General features: G+C 35.0%; 1 protein-coding gene and 1 non-coding gene across 2 annotated transcripts; one reads left to right on the top strand and one right to left on the bottom strand.

Annotated features, from left to right (window-relative positions):
• Positions 1-10,012: 10,012 nt before the first annotated feature.
• On the bottom strand, positions 10,013-10,119 carry LOC128040080 (small nucleolar RNA R71). The gene has a single exon (XR_008194739.1). It is a non-coding gene; the product is annotated as a small nucleolar RNA R71 (small nucleolar RNA).
• Positions 10,120-17,242: 7,123 nt separating this feature from the next.
• On the top strand, positions 17,243-17,653 carry LOC128039954 (uncharacterized). Its single transcript, XM_052628894.1, has one exon. It carries the CDS (start codon positions 17,243-17,245, stop codon positions 17,651-17,653), a length of 411 nt encoding a protein of 136 aa, XP_052484854.1.
• Positions 17,654-17,904: the final 251 nt, after the last annotated feature.

Below are 17,904 nucleotides of genomic sequence, written 5' to 3'. Positions count from 1 at the left end.
ACATTCATACATCCATTCAATGCATTATTCCCCTATCATGCACAAACTCAACATTCAAATTAGTCTAATAATTTCCATGTATCAATAATTTATAACGTGATTGATGAGCTCATCAATTTCATGATTTCCATTTCCTTGTTATTTTTCCATATTTATCCCGTTGAACTACTTGGAATTTCGATGGATTTTCAGGGGTACACCTAAGTGTACAAATCCGGGTCCGTCAATTCATATTCATGTGCGCACATTTCCATTTCATAGAGCACACTCCCGCGAACCTCATCCTTACAGCGGGATTACCAGTCCAGGCTAAATCCCCTGTAATATAAACTCATAGAGTATTGTCGGGATTACCAGTCCAAGGCTAAATCCTGCAACGACAATTACTCTAATGAGCTTGGATCCAATTACAGTCAAAGCTAAATTCAGACCTAATTCGGATTACCCGTCCGGGCTAAATCCATTTTCCACATATTCTTCGGGAGGGCTATATCAGGATAGGATCACCCGTCCGGGCTAGATCCTTTTTACTGTCAATTCCTTTTCAGAGATCCATCGAATTTTCCTTCCATTCAACTGGGATTTATTTTCTCTTTTCATCAAGAATATCAATACTTCATCAATTATCATACAATAAACATCCAACTCATTTTCACATCAATAACAAACATTTTAAGCATTTAAGAATAAAATTCAAGTTACACGAACTTACCTCGACACTTGTTCGTAACCAAAAGTCTACTAATCTCGAACTTTTTCTTTTCCTCGATCTTGCTTCGTATTTGAATTTTCCAGATCTAAATAAATAAATTTAATCATCAATCTAGTACATTTCATGTTCATATGTAACATTCTCTATAATTCCACTATTATTTATAGTGCATTCGAAGCTGTCTCACTGAGTCACAGTCACTAAATTATTTATATCTTGAGCTACGGAACTCCAAATTAAGATCCGTTAATTTTCCCTGAAATTAGTCTCACATATCTTATTACCATAAAATTTTCAGAATTTTTTGTTTAGCCAACAAGTACAGTTTATTCTTTGAAGTTTCCCCTGTTTCATTGTTTGACAGTTCCGACCCCTCTTCACTAAATATTAATTATCTCATTGTACAGAATTTGGATGATGTTTCCGTTTGTTTCTTATGAAAATAGACTCATAATAATTTTTGTACAATTTTTAATGATTTTCCAAAGTCAGAACAGGGGAACCCGAATTCATTCTGACCTTGTCTCAAAAAATCTATTATATCTCATGATTTACAATTTCATTGCTTACACCGTTTCTTTTATAAGAAACTAGACTCAATAAGATTTAATTTAATATTTTATTAATCCTCTAATTCGATCTATACAATTTTTGGTGATTTTTCAAAGTTAGAGTACTGCTGTTGTCCAAAACTGTTTTAGTGTATGATGTTAATTACCATTTTTCCCTAAACTTTCAATAAATGATAATTTTATCCCTGCTCAATTAACCTCTCAATTGAGCTGATTTTTCTCAATTAACACTTTATCCCATCACTTTAAACTACTTTATAAGCTTTGGAAATCAGAATTTTAGCACTAGACTTTAATCCAAACTTTTTTACAATTAAGTCCTACAAATCAATTTCTATTGAAATTACCTAATAAAATCATCTCATAAACAAATTAAAGCTTCAATTTCATCCTATTTCATCATAAAATTCCAGCACATATTCATAGAAACTTTCAAATTCATTCATAAAATCAAAAACTAATGAATTTAGTAATAGGACCTAGTTGTAAAAGTCTTAGAAACATAAAAATTACAAGAAAAAGGCAAGGATTAACTCACTTGGTGCAAAAATTATGAAAAACCAGCTTGATGAAACCCTTAGGACATTTTTGGCTGATGGGAATGCAGAAAAATAAAGAGGAATCTAGATAATTCCACTTTAGTCCTAACTTTTAAAGCAAATTTTGCAATATTCCAATTTTACCCTTAATTCTTCAATTCTCCTGATTTTTCTCGGGTTTGCCGCCCAAAATATATCCTTTTGGGGTTATTTTCAATTTATGTCCCTCCTCATTTAACAATTGAGCTATTTAACCCTTCTAGTAACTTTTACACCTTTTTCAATTTAGTCCTTTTCACTTAATTGACTACCCAAACATTAAAATTTTCTAACGAAATTTTAATACCATATTAGTAACACTTAATAAATATTTATAAAAATATTTTTGACTCAATTTTACGAGATCGATGTCTCAATACCTTATTTTTACCCAATTTCTTCAATACTTTCTTTTTCTAACTAACCACTAAATCGGTAAAATTTTTCTATCGATATTTTCATATGATTTTCCTATCATACCAATATTCATGCAAAAATATTAAAATAAATTTCTCTTTAAATCAGATTTGTGGTTACGAAACCACTATTCTGATAACCTTGAATTTGGGGCATTACAAAACTACTTCGAATGTGAACTCAAACAAATTTGAATCAAACACAAAACTAGAAATTATTTACTTTACTTTCACTGGGAAATTAAAACTCTCTCTATAATAGAAACCAATAAAAGTGTTATTCCCGGAAAATATAATTTATACTTAGAAATAAATTCTCACTATTTTTGGGTAGAATAATAATATCTCAAAGTTGTGTGTAACTTATTGTGTTTTTAGCCATATCGATGTCATCTATTTATAGGGAGAGGAAGTAAAGCCCTAGTTGAATTAGTAGAATCCATTTAATGTCTATTTAATAGAAATACAATCCCCTAGTTAAACTAGGAGAGAGAGAGGCTAATAGGGTGCGCTTCCTTTCATATGTATTATGATGAGGATTCGGGTCTCTCTTGTATTGGGTCCAATTATATGTGCTTCCTGAACTTTTAACCCAACACTTTATAATTCAATCTAACCAAATACATGTTTGAATTAAATTAATTAATTAATTAATTTCTCAGTTAAATAATATTCTCAACCTGATTATTATTCATTAAAATCATGACAACTTTACCATAAAAGAATCTATGAGAAAATATGTTTAATTTTTTACATTCAAACGGATTCACAATAACCAATTAATTTAATTTTATTTTTGAACTTCAATTATTTAATTAAATAATGATTCGAAAAACTTAAATTAATTCTCAGTCATTTCCATACTATGTGAGAAACCACATTCATTTCTGAATATAACCCATTTCTTTATCTTTATCATTTCTATTCATTTTTGTTTATTTGATTCATCATGCAATACATTTCTAGGTTCAACGAGCTAGCGGATGGATCGATTGGACATATGTAATTAGGACTCAAATGATTTATAATTAAGTTCTAAATTTTTGCCTATTAACTATAAACTCATTTAGTCACGAAGTCATTCAACTGTAGTATCTTGATTGAGCTCTCCCCAATGACATACTGTAATAACCCGTTTTTTAGTGGTGTCGAAAATAGTGGTTTCGGGACCACAAGTCCAATGAGTAAGTTCGTATAATTAGTATTTAAATTATACGAGTCAATAATAATTTTTATAATGAACTTTGATTTGAGGATTTTAACTAATTTAATTAAAAGTTAGTATAAGTGATTCGGTTCAAAAGGCATGTGGTTATTGAAAACAAGGTATTAGGACATCGTTTCCGTAATTTAAAGCCATAAATATTTTTATTAGATATTTAAAAAGTCGTATTATATGTGAATTGAAGTTTGGTTCGGTAATTTTGACGATTTATTGCTTAATTACTGTAAAAGGATTAATTTGTAAAAAAGGTAAAAGTTAATTGCTATATATTTAAAATAGTAAAGGGACCAAAATGGTAACTAAACCATGGTCAAAATGTCCAAGCGGTGGTGGATATGATTAATCCACTAACTTTTGAGCTATTTGCTCTTTTAGTCCTAATTAGTTTAGGGCTAAATTGAAATTAAGTTTGTTTAGATGGAATTTAAAAAGAATTGAAGGACCTATTGTGCAATTAAACCTTCCTTAGATTGTAATTTTACCATATTTATATATTATGGACATTTATGGACATGCTTTAGTAATTTTATAAGTTTTATTAAAAGGTTAAATTTGTAAAAAGTTAAAAGTAAGTTAAAAAATTAAAGAAATAAATAATAATATCATGAATTTCCTTTCTTCTTCTTGGTGGAGAACCAAATACACCATGGAAGAGAAGAGCAAGCTTCGGCCAAGCTAGATTTCTTTAATTTGGTGAGTAAATCTCGTCCGTTTTTAGTAATTTTTATGTTTTTCAGCTCGTATTAGCTTAATCTAGCTAACTAAAGGACTAATTTATAATACTATTAAACATTGTGGATTATTCCATTGATGAATTTAAGTTGTTCTTGAATTTTTTTTGGTAAATTATTAATTTTGGTTGTTAGATAGGACTATTTTGTAAAGTAATGTTTAGTAATTTTAATGTTTAAGGACTAAATTTTTAAAATGATAAAATTACAAGGACTTGATGTGAAATAACAACAAGTATGGACTTTAGTGGAGTGCTACATATTCGGCTGAAACTAAATTTAGTTAAAATTGGTTAAATTGTAAGTTTGAGCTTAAAGACTAAATTGCATAAACTGAAATATCGGGGGTAATTTCGTAAAAATGCCTCAAAGGACTTAATTGCATAAAATGAGTTAATTTTAGTATTGGAATTATTTAATTGAATGAAAATACTATTTTAGATCAAGAACGAGTGAAAAATTGAGGAAAAGAAAAATTATTGAATAGTCCTTGTACCTTTGTCATTGCTACAATTTAGTTAGGTAAGTTCGTTCGATTTAACTTTAGTACATTTATAAATGTATTATATAAACCTAACTGCATAATGTTGAATTATATTGATTTGTGTAATTGAAATAGAAATAATTTATTGAAATAACGTCAATCATTGACTGAGATACTCTTAGCCGTTCTACAAATCAATCGTGTAAGTTCGTATGTTTATTTATACTTCTAATGATTTTTATATTGTTTGTTAATATAATTTTATTAAATGTTATATTTTATAATGGTATGATCTTGTAAAATAAAAAAAATGGAATACTGATTCTACTAAAAGTGCTCAAACGAGCAATATCTACTTATTCTACTGAAAGTGCTCAAACGAGCAATATCTACTGATACTACTAAAAGTGCTCAATGAGCAATGTCTACTGATTCTAATGAAAGTGCTCAAACGAGAAATATCTACTGATTCTACTAAAAGTGCTCAACGAGCATTATCTACTAATCCTACTAAATGTGCTCAAACGAGCAATGTCTACTGATTCTACTGAAGTGCTCAAACGAGCAATATCTAATGATTCTACTGAACCTGCTCAACAAGAAATATCTACTGATCCTACTAAATGTTCTAAAACGAACAATGTCTATTGACTCTACTGAAGTGCTCAAACGAGCAATATTTACTGATTCTATCGAATAGTTGCTCAAACGAGCAATATCCACTAATTATACTGAATGCTTACTCAAACGAGCATTATCCATTGATTATAGTGAATAAGATTTTCTGTACCAATGATTGGACACGAACACTGAAATAAAGCTCTGAATATTATTCATTTGATGGAAGTTGTGATTAAAAGAAACTCTTTTCATTAATCTTTATTTGAATTATTATTTATGTTTGATTTGATAAGCATTACCGTTCAATCGGCGAACTTACTGAACTTTATGTAAGCTTACTTGTATTTGATTTATTTTTGTAGATTATGTTTTTTGTGGACTCAGAAGATCAGATTAACATGAGAAATCACACTATCCAGGAATCTTTGGTTGATTTTAATTTTGTATGGCTTATATGCAATGTAATAGGACCCTTTTTTGAGATGTGGTATTAGTTCTTGATTTTGTGCAAGTTTACACTTGAGCTTGTGATGTTGTATTTGAATAACTATGAAAATATGCATGTTTCACCTAAGTTGAGTTGTTGGTCAAGCATGAAACACAATGATATTATGTTGAGTTATGGTATGAAATGAAATGAAATGGAGGTAAGATTTTGATGTGTAAGTTGTGACTTGTATATACAACTATGAAAGTAAATTGTTGTGAAATATTGTGGTGTCAATGATGGCACATTGGTTAGACACTTAGATTGATTGTGTTTACAGGAGTTAAATGTATTTGAAGGTGTTTAATGACCTATGGGATTGTATGTTTGAATATGTTTAAGTACTTAGACATATGGATGAAGAAAGGAACATGATTTAGGTAAATTTTGGGTACACACAGTCTGGGACATGGGCTGTCACATAGTTGTGTATCTCACACGGGCTACCCACACAGGCGTATGCCCTGAGCGTGCTTAGGTGTGGTTTTCACACGAGCTGACACATGGCCTGTGACACAGCTGTGTAACCCAACATCAATGTTACACGTGCTAGCACACGATCTGGCACATGGGTAGCGACATGGTCGTGCCCGACACCACATGGTTTGGATCATGTCACATGGCTTGGGCACATGGTCGTGTGACCCTTGTTTTAAAAATTTTTCAAATTTTCCCTAAATATTTTAATTTATTTCAAATTGATCCCTGATTGTTCCCAAACTAATTTTAAGGCTTCCATAAGTGTATGTTTACTTCGATTTGAATTATTTAAAAAAATATTGTTAATTATTCTAGTGAACTGGATGGTATTGTTATTGAATGTTCTAAAATGTACAGTGATACTTTGTAGCCCTAATCTGGCAACAGAAGCAGTTATGGGTGTTACACATACCATTACGAAAGTAGCTCAATCAACACATGTTTAATAACATTGTCATAAGTGTGTTACCCTCATAGGGTATCTTTAATCTCTTTAGGATAAACTTGTTCTCCAAATATGATCCTATTTTATCTTATGGTAACTATGACATCTTTCTTAATGAAAATTCAATTACTATCATATAGTAATTAAGTTATTTATCATAAAGAGAAACGACCCGTGACCAAGTTTACTTTTAATCTATCATTTAATACTAATGAGAAGATATCATTTACCCAAGTCTTGAGCTATGAATTCCACTATTGTGAATGATGCTACATACTACAGAAGTCGTATACTGACGTGATGTAGGTCACGTCATGTGATTCAGTTAAAAAGACTTGAGATTCGACCAAGCGTGAAGGGCCCAAATTCAAGATGATAACATTCCAAGCCCATGCAACATTTTGCATGTGGGCTTTTAACGCCCAAATCGTCCATCTTATTTAGTATTTTTAATTCTATAGCTTTTTTAAATTTAAGTTTTTTTAATAGCCTTCATGTTATTTAATTTATATCTTTTTTATTACATCTTTTTAATGTGTCTTAACATGTCTAGGTTGTTGTGTTTTTAATATTCCTAACACATGCTTTGTAACATCTCGCCTAGCGGAATATTAATATCTCAATATTGTTCAGAGAATGGGTCAGATAATATAAGTGGGAAAACGATAGTGTTAAAGCTAGTCTAACGATAGGAACCATCTTGGTGCGCTCGTGACACCTATAGATTTGGCGAACACCGGGTTAGCACGTAATAATCAAATAAGTAAGCCTGATAAGGGAAAATTCACCCCAAAAGCCTTTGATTGGTGTGAATGGAATGAGCAGAGTCTTTTATAGGTAATGAAGAAATAAATCTTGTTTTGAAAAGTTTATGTCAACAATGATGGTAATTAGTAACGATGGCTTTGAGTCAGTCAAGATATAAGGAAAAAGATAGTTAGAAAGTAACCAAATGAGAACTAAGATAGTTAAAAACTAAAATAGAGTACTTGATTAGTTTTTGGAATTCATAAGATTTGGATAAGGCCACCAAATGACTGATGTGACGATTATTGAGTCCTATTAAAGTCAAGGGAGAAGTCAAAACATTTAAGACAAGAAAGATATCTTTTTCATCGGGAGAGCAGAACCAAGGAAAGATAGGAAAGCTCTTCTAAGTTAAGTATAAGGCCTAATAAATCATGAGCTATGAACTTTATGAGTAAATAAAAATACTAAGACTTTTGATGTATATGTAGGGGCGTAGTTTGCAATGAAACCTGATGCAAGACGTTATTAGGAAAGGACGCCCAGAAAAGTAGTAAGTGGACTCACGTAATAGAGTCGCTACCAAGACGATGAGATGCGCCAAAGCGTGATCGGTTAAGTGATAAATGTTAAAAGTAATATGTTTCTGCCTTATTCTTAATGCATTTTTGGATGATTATTCGATTTAAAATGGTGAATTGTAGGCTCTTAATCCTTTAAATTCATGTTTCTATACTTAGGAGAGCATTAGGGAGTAAAATGAGCGAAAATTAAAAAATAGGAGCAAGTTTCAAGAGTCACACAGGCTAGGCTATTCCACATGGGCTGGATACACGTCCATTTGCCAAACCATGTGGATTTCGCGAATTGCATTCTGAAAACATGAAAAAATGCAATTTTTAGGTTTTTCAGGCATTCTAAGACCTATATATACCAAATATAAGAAGAGGGGAAAAAGCTGTCAGAGAATACTCAAGAAGACAACTCGAAAAAACACCATTGAAGACGACTCTAAAGTAGATTTCCTTCAAGATTGAAGATCTCCTTTTGATTTGTTGGAAGTTTATTATGAGTTTTCTTGTTTATTGTGGTTATACTGTCTTTGAGATGTTTTTATTTGCAATTATGAACTAATTTTCGAAATACTTAGGGGAGATGAACCCTATGATGAATTTCGTCTTTTGATTTCTGTTTTATGTAATAAATATTTGGATCTTGTTCTCAATTTTGTGTGCTTAATTCTTGGTTTAATATTTTCAGACTATTAATCCATGTTTGATGTGCTTGAATAGAGGAGGAAACGTTCCTGTTTAAGAGTAGATCTAGCATAATTGAGTGGAGTTGCATGCAATCCTAGAAATAGGGTGACATAAATTTACTAGATTAGAGTCAAATCTAATAAGGGGATCCATAGATCGAGTTAATGCGATAATAGGGGTTTTAATTAGAAAGAAAATTCAATTTAATCAACCTAGGGTCAATTACTCTTACTCTCAAAAGAGATTTTAGTATAATTTAGGGATTTCTACGGATCAGGACACTAAGTGAAGAAATTGTTCAATTAAAATTGATAATGACAGATGAAGACTAGGTGGATTCTCTCTTGGGTATTGTTTTGTTTCTTGATTGTTTTCTCGATTATTTTCCTGATTTGTTCTTTGTTGTGTTCTTTAGTTAATTTAATTAGTTAATTTTAGTTTTTAATCTATCACTTCAATTTGTCGATATCTGTGCTCACCGTAGCTATACTATTAATTTATAGGTGCACTTGCCTTTGTCAAATTTTTAGTTAGTTTCAAGGACATCAAGTTTTTGGCGCTGTTGCCGGGGACTGAAATATAAGGAAAACTTTATTTCTATTAATTTAGCCTTTTTTTATTTTAATATTTTTATTTTTATTTAATTTTTACATTCTATTTTTTTGTTTGTTTGCTTCTGGCAGGTTCTTTTGGTTTATAACTAGATGAAACCCATTGGATCCATTACTTTTTTATAGTGAGATTGAAAAGACTACTCGCAGAAATCGTAGAGAGGTTAGAGAAGCAAGACAAAGTCAACATAATACAATAGACGATTAAGAGGAAAAGGATATTACTGTGGAGATGGGTGATAATCAAAATAATCAGCTACCTTATACACGTCCTGCCCCTCGGACTATGTATGATTATGCTAAGCCATTCTAATTAGGGATGAATCGAGTATTGTTACACCGACTATTAATGCGAACAATTTTGAGATCAAGCCGAATACAGTTAGATGATGGAACAATATGTTTAGTTTGATGGTTTGCAAGATGAAGATACGAATGCTCATTTGGCCAACTTTTTAGAGATTTGCGACATGTTCAAGATTAATGGCGTTACTGATGATGCCATACAATTATGGTTGTTCCCATTCTCATTAAGGAACAATGCAAAACAGTGGTTAAATTCATTGCCACAAGGTTTTATCACTACTTGGGCGCAAATGACTGAAAATTTTTTGTTAAAATATTTTCCTTCGGAAAAAACAACTAAGTTGAGGAACGACATCTCTTCTTTTGTTCAGTTTGATATTGAAACTCTTTATGATACATGAGAGAGATTTAAGGATTTATTGAGAAGGTTTCCTCACCATGGACTATCTTTGTGGCTTCAAGTTCAAACTTTTTACAATGGTTTGAACCCTTCAACTAGGCAGATGATTGATGCAGTAGCTGGAGGAACATTGAACAACAAAACATCTGAGGTAACTCAAGACTTTATTAAGGAGATGACACTGAATAATTATCAATGGCAAGTTACGAGAGTAAAACCTGTTAAGGCAGCCGGAGTTTTTGATATTGATGTAGATTCTATGTTGGCAAGAAAATTGATGGTTTAAAATTTTCTAAGTAGGTGAATCCAGTGATGCAATGCGATGTGAATGGAGTGGGGATGATTAATTCAAAATATTCACCTTGCAAGTCTAACATGGAGCATGAGCAATTCTACTTTATGGGTAATAATTTTCGACCTCAAAATAACCCTATAGCAATACTTATAATGCAGGATGGAAGAATCATCCAAATTTTTCTTGGGGGTGGTCAAAGAAATCAAAGGTCACAATCCCCTCCGAGTTTGCAATAGTCTTATCAGTAAGAAAAGAAAGCAAACCTTGAAGAGATGCTTGCTAAATTTATTTCAGTTTCTAAAACTTGAATTCAAAACATTGAGATAGGCTTGAAAAATCATCAAGCATCAATTCATGGACTTGAAAATCAAATTGGACAGCTTGCTAAATTGGTTTCGAAAAGAAAACAAGGTATTTTACCTAGCAACACTAAACCAAACCCAAAGGAGCATGTGAAGGTAGTTACATTAAAGAATGAGAAAGTGCTGTATGAGCCCGAGAAGAAGTTGAAACAAGAAATTGATGAGAAAGACGATGGGTGACAAAAACTGAAAAAATTCAAATACAGGAGCTTAAAGCATACAAACCGTCGATCCAATATCCAGCAAAGTTGAAGAAAGACCGCATGGATGAACAATTTGGTAAATTTCTTAAAATTTTTAAGCAATTACATATTAAATTACTTTTTGTTGAAGCTTTTTCGTAGATGTCTACATATGCAAAATTTTTAAAGAAGCTATTAAAAAAAAAGGAAGTTAGAAGAGTTATCCACTGTAGAACTAAATGAGGAGTGCTCAACCATTCTCCAAAATAAACTACCCATTAAGCTGAAAGATCTATGAAGTTACTATTCCTTACTTTATTGGTAGTTTAAACATTGAAAAAGCATTGGAAAATTTGGGTGCTAGTATTAATTTGATGCCTTATAAAATGTTCAAGCAACTTCATCTCGGGAACTCAAACCCACTAGGATGAGTATTCAATTAGCTGACAGATCTGTTAAATATCCTAGGGGCATTATTGAAGATGTACTTGTGAAAGTAGATAAATTCATATTCCCTGTTGATTTTGTTATACTTGACATGAATGAGGATATTGAGGTGCCTTTAATTTTAGGTCGACCCTTTTTAGCCACTGCTAGAGCTATTATTGATATGGGTAATGGCAATGTAATGCCCCATATTTTTTTTTGTTCTTGCAAAAGTGTGACACAACTGTGTATCTAATTCAGTGGTTAAGTGTTCTGGGTGTGTGTGAGGTCCCAAGTTCAAGCCAGGGCTTGGGCAAATTTTGGTATTTTTATGAATAAGCCCTATCCTTGGTCAGTAGGCTTTTAAGTAAAAGTTGGCAAATAATTAATAGAATGGGCCTGCTGGTCTAGCGGATAAGTGGAGTGTTGGTGTGAAGGAGGTCCTGTGTTCAATTCTCTGTGATGGCGTGCAGACAGTATTTTTTCTCCAATTTCGGCTAAGAGTTGTGTTGGGGCAAAATTCTGAGTAGTTGTGTTTTAGTGGGTTAATAGGGAGTGATTTTAGGAGATAATGGGGGAGAGGTTATCAGAAAAAAATTTGGTTATCTTTTTGTTGCAGAAAAAAAGTAGAGTTTCGATTTTCTCTCCAATCACTTAAACTTTTTCTGACGTTTTCTTCTTTTTTCCCTCCTCTACCGATTCTTTCCTCTAGTTGCTGTCGAAATTTCCATTATTTTTTCTACTTCCATTTCTTTCTTTATTTTCCAATTAAATTTTGTTGAGTTTAGTTTTTAATGGAAAAAACAGTGTAAGCAATGAAATTGTAAGTTATGAGATATAATGAATTTTGTGAGACAAAGTCAGAATGGGTTCGGGTTCCCCTATTCTGACTTTGGAAAAATCATCAAAAATTGTAAAAAAATAATCAGGGGATTAAATTTATATATTTAAATCCTTAACGAGTCTATTTTTAAGAGAAACAAAGCAAAACATCATCTGAATTCAATACTAAGAGATAAATAATTTTTAGTAAGGAAAGTTTAAAGCTGTCAAACAACAGAATCGTGATAGATTTGAAGATTTTACTGTACTTATTTGATAAACTAGAAAATCTAAAAATTTTATGGTAGAAATGTATTTGAGTCTAGTTTGGAAAACATCAAGTGGATCTTAATTTGGAATTCTGTAGCTCAAGATATAAATAATTTAGGGACAATGACTCAAGTAGACAACTTTGAATGAACATATAAGTAAATAGTGAAAACATATATGAATATTTAGCTAGCATGGGTTACATTAAAAATGGATCACACGGCCAATGCCAATTTTGGCCGAGTGGCCCATATGGGCAAACACAGGCGTGTGGGCCCATTTTTACCAAAATGTTTCTAAAGTTGTACGGGTCGCCCAAGTCGACTGTGAACCTACTGTAAGGTCGGTAAGCGCTACTTAAACCCCTAAATGTGTGAAATTGACTGAATGATATCTGTACTGAGCATGTTAATGTCTGAACTGAATATACGTACTGAAATTGCATAACAGCATATCATCCATTGTAGGTTGCATTGCATTGGCTTGGGGGTTGTTATTCGGAGGAAGTGTACTGAAAGGCTTTAAGCCTAATTTACTGGCAGCTCAGATGCAAACTACTGTTTTGTGCCACATTTGGTACTACTTGGAGTGTAGGGATAAGTGGGTTGATTATATCCCCATATGGAGTGTAGGGTTGAGCGGAGATGGTGTGTAGAAGCTGGGTGGGTAGGATTTTGCTATTGCATAACTATTACTATACTGATACTGTGATGGGCTAAGGCCCTACTGCATTTTTGACACTGTACTGAGATGGGCTAAGGCCCAAACTGTCACTGATTCTGAAAAGGGCTTAGGCCAAGACTGTTCAACTGTGCATTGTGAATACTGATTGTTTGCTTGTTTCTGCGGGATTACACACCGAGTTTACATAAACTCACCCTTTTTGTTTAATGTGCATAGGTAATCCCCAGATTTAGACGGATCGGTGCGACGGAGGACTCAGCAGTGACCACATAAAATTTTGGACATCATGGTTTTCAATTTAAGTTTTATGATTTGATTATTATTGATTATTTGGTTTTTTAATTTAAGGACCCTCTGGGACTATGGTTTGAAATTTTGCGTTTTTGTTTATTTATTTTTCTTTATGGATTTATACCTGCTGGTCGTAGGAAATTCGATTTTCAAAAAGTTAAAGTAGTTTCTAAACGCATGATCACTTAGACTGTTTTATTAAAGCCTCCGCAATGAGGGAAGTTTCAAAACAAATTTTTTAAATGATTAAAGATGACTTCATAAGTTCTAACAAAGTTTTACTAAAGATAATAACATGGAATGTTTTCAACGTAACAACGAGGTTTCAAAAACACTATCGTGTAACATTGCCAGATACGACCATAATGTCTAGGCTGGGTTTGGGGTGTTACATTTAGTGGTACCAGAGCCAGGTTACAAAACTCCACTGTTGATTATGGGTTTTAAATTTGGTTTTTGAAAATTTGGTTTTTAAATGAGTTGAAATATTTCTACTGGGTATGTGGTGCACCAAGTCTCCAGCGCCGATCCTGTAAGTGTTCTGAAACTGATACATGCTATGATACTCTGGAACTGATATATTTTAGGATATTCTAAAACTACTGTAAGTAGTATACTGTGAAAACACTCTAGATGGTGTATATTGAGACTGTAGCAAAACTGATAGAGACTGTGATTTACGAAAATCACTCTGAATTACTGAAACTTTTAACATAAAACATCTCTTAATAAATACTAAAACTCAAAATGATGCATAAAAATTCATAATACAGATAAATCTGAATAGACATGAGTGCATGAGATATTCGTGGACATGGTACTCAAGCCCGAGGTAGAGGCCATAGGGGGTTCGATCTGAGTCCTCTTCCCTAGGTAATATACCGAATTTGGACACAAGTGAGATGCCAGTGTCGCCTGCTACTGAGACTGAGTCTCATGATCGCATGGCTGAGGATGGTGCATTATCCTAGGCTATGTTGAGGATATTGGAGAGGGTCACGGGGCCTAATACTGGATCTAGGGGCCGTGCGTTGATTACGGAACAACTCCAGTTCAATAGAGCTAAACTCTTCAGGGCTGTCACTGGGTCGCCCCTAATGTGGCCGAGTACTGGATTGAGGCCATGGAGAGGATCATGGATGACCTGGATTGCTTCTCCGAGTAGAAATTAAAGGGTGTAGTCTCGCTGCTGTGTGATAAGGCTTATCAGAGGTGGCTTACTGTTAAGGAGGGCACTTAGCCCGAACGTCTGACCTGGGCGTTCTTTAAGACCGCCTTCCAGGGAAAGTATGTAGGAGCTAGTTGTGTGGATGCTTGTAGGAGGGAGTTCCTGAATCTAACACAGGGAGATCGATCAATGGCCGAGTATGAGACCAAATTCCTACGACTGATCCGTTATTCGCGAGGTATGGTGGCGATTGATTATGAGCATTGTGTCCGCTTTAAGGATGACCTCAGAGATAATTTGAAAGTCTTGATAGCTCCGCAGAGGGAGCGTGGTTTTTCTTCATTGGTTGAGAAGGCGAAGATCGTCGGGGAGGTTAAGAGTGCTGAGCGCCAAAACAGTCATAGGGAGAGAAGTAGGAATAAGAGGGATTCAGAGCCCTCGAGTTCTGTGTAGAGGCCTAAGAAAAGGCCGGTGATGGGCGATTAGAGTGGGCCCTTGTTATCTGCATTGGACGCAACCATGTGTCGACTGTGGTAGACGCCATTAGGGCGAGTGTTGGAAAAGGACTGGGGCGTGTCTAAGGTGTGGATCATTGGATCATCGCATTAGGGAGTGTCCGTTGAGGGCCGATCAGATGCAAGCTCAGGATACTGGTACTGTAGAGCCACAGAGGGTAGCATAACAGCCACCTAGAGGCCGTGGTCAGGCTAGGGGTGGTAATGTCATGGGTTGTGGACAGAAAGCACCGAGCAGAGGTGCTGGACAGACTAAGGTGAGGTAGCCTACTTTAGTTTATGTTGCACGTCACCGAAAGGACAGAGATGCTCCGAATGTCATCACAGGTACGTTTCTTATTTATGATGTGCCTTACACAACATTGATAGATATAGGATCTATGCATTCCTATGTTGCCTGTTCCGTTTCCAAAAACCTAGGGATTCTAGTTGGGAGTACTTCTAGTGAGGTGGCTATGCTAAGCCCGCTAGGGCGAACTGTTAGAGTTAGAAAAATGTACAGGGATGTTCCTTTAGAGGTTCAAGGAATGATATTTCTGGCTGATTTGATGGAGCTTCCATTTGGGGAGTTCGATATGATATTGGGGATGGACTGGTTGGTCAAGCATCGTGTTAGTTTGGACTGTGCGACTAAGAGGGTCGTATTGAGAACTAAGGAGGGTAATGAAGTAGTTGTGATTAGGGAACGTAGGAATTACTTAGCTAATGTGATCTCTGCACTGGTAACTAAGAAACTGGTTCACAAGGGATGTGAGGCGTATTTGCCCTACGTAAGTGTTTCCGCTTCTGGGGACTCTACTGTAAAAGACATCAAAACTGTGAGGGATTTTTCGGATGTCTTTCCTGAGGAGCTACCAGGATTACCTCCAAATTGGGAAGTGGAGTTTGAGATTGAGCTTTTCCCTGGTACAGGTCCGGTGTCTATCGCTCCCTATCGAATGGCACCAAAAGAGCTTATGGAGCTTAAGGCTCAAATTTAGGAGTTATTGGATTGTGGGTTTATCCGTTCTAGTGTGTCCCCGTGGGGAGAACCAGTACTGTTTGTTGAGAAAAATGGTGGATCTATGAGGATGTGTATCGAATACCGACAACTAAATAAGTTGACTATGAAGAACAAGTATCCACTTTTGAGGATTAATGATTTGTTTGACCAGTTTCGAGGGGCGTCTGTGTTCTCCAAAATAGACTTGCTTTCTGGGTATCATCAGTTGGGGGTTAAGGAGGTTGATGTGCATAAGACGACATTTAGGACTCGTTATGGTCACTACGAGTTCCTAGTGATGCCATTTGGACTGACTAATGCATCGGTAGCTTTCATGGATCTGATGAACCGAGTGTTTCAGCATTACCTAGATTGGTTTGTAGTGGTGTTCATCGATGACATATTGGTTTATTCAAGGACTGAAAATGAGCATGATGAGCACCTTAGGATTGTTCTTCAGATTTTGAGGGAAAAGTAGCTCTATGCTAAGTTCAGCAAGTGCGAGTTCTAGTTATGTAAAGTAACATTTCTGGATCATGTGGTGTTTGCTGAGGGGATTCGAGTCGATCCACAAAAAATTGAGGCTGTATTGGATTGGAAGAAACCTAAGAATGTGTCTAAGATCCACAACTTTTTGGGGCTGGCTGGTTATTACCAACAGTTTGTGGAAGGATTTTCACTGATCGCAGCATCCTTGACTAAGCTGCTATAGAAAGGTGTACCATTTGACTGGACTAATGCACAGTAAGAGAGCTTTGAGAAGCTTAAAACTGTACTGACTGAGGCTCCTATTTTGGTACAGCCTAAACCTGGAAAGGAGTTCATAGTTTATAGTGATGCATCACATGTCGGTTTGGGATGTGTGTTGATGCAGGATCGTAAGGTGGTTGTATATGCGTCTCGCCAGTTTAAGATACACAAGGTGAACTATCTGACGCACAATTTGGAGTTGGTCGTCGTAGTCTTTGAATGGAAAATCTGGAGGTATTATCTGTATGGTGAGAAAGGTATCATCTACATTGATCACAAAAGCCTCAAGTATCTCCTTACTCAGAAGGAGCTGAATCTAAGGTAGCGAAGATGGGTTGAGCTGCTTAAGGATTACGACTGTACCATTGAGTACCATCCTCGGAAGACCAATGTAGTGTTCGAGGCATTGAGCCGTAGGGCTATGACTGATCTGAGAGCGATGTTCGCTCGACTTAGCTTGTTCGACGATGGGAGTTTGTTGGCTGAGCTTCAAGTCAAGCCAACTTGGATCGAGCAGATTAAGGGTAGACAGTTGGAGGATAATTCTTTGGGTCTTCGGTTCCAACAGATTGAGAGTTGTAGCACTACGGACTTTGGGTTGAACTCTGAGGGTGTGTTGTGTTTCCGAGGCCAGATATGTGTGCCGAATGATTCGGACTTGAGGCAGTCTATTTTGAGAGAGTCGCATAGTAGCCCTTATTCTATGCAGCCTGGTGGAAATAAGATGTATCGAGATCTTCGAGAGTTGTATTGGTGGCTAGGGTTGAAGCGAGAGGTTACGGATTTTGTGGCTAGATGCCTGACTTACCAGCAGGTTAAGGCTGAGCATTAGTTGCCTTTGAGATTACTGCAGCCGATTAAGATTCTGCTATAGAAGTGAGAGCCAAAAACAATGGATTTCGTTAGTGGGTTGCCTTTAACACCCACTAAGAAAGATTCAGTATGGGTCATCATGGATCGATTGACTAAGTCTACACACTTCATCTCAGTTAGGAAAAATTATTCTTTGCAAAAGCTGGCGAAGCTCTATATTTCTGAGATAGTGAGACTGCATGGGGTACCAGTTTTGATCATCTCTGATAG

Source organism: Gossypium raimondii, chromosome 3, assembly GCF_025698545.1.
Source record: "Gossypium raimondii isolate GPD5lz chromosome 3, ASM2569854v1, whole genome shotgun sequence".
NCBI lineage: Eukaryota > Viridiplantae > Streptophyta > Magnoliopsida > Malvales > Malvaceae > Gossypium > Gossypium raimondii.
The sequence above is the reverse complement of the archived record's forward strand: the minus strand, read 5'-3'. Positions and strand labels throughout refer to the sequence as shown.

Coding starts and splice junctions, on each gene's coding strand:
- LOC128039954 (XM_052628894.1), top strand. CDS start 17,243: ATGACTGATCTGAGAGCGATGTTCGCTCGACTTAGCTTGTTCGACGAT.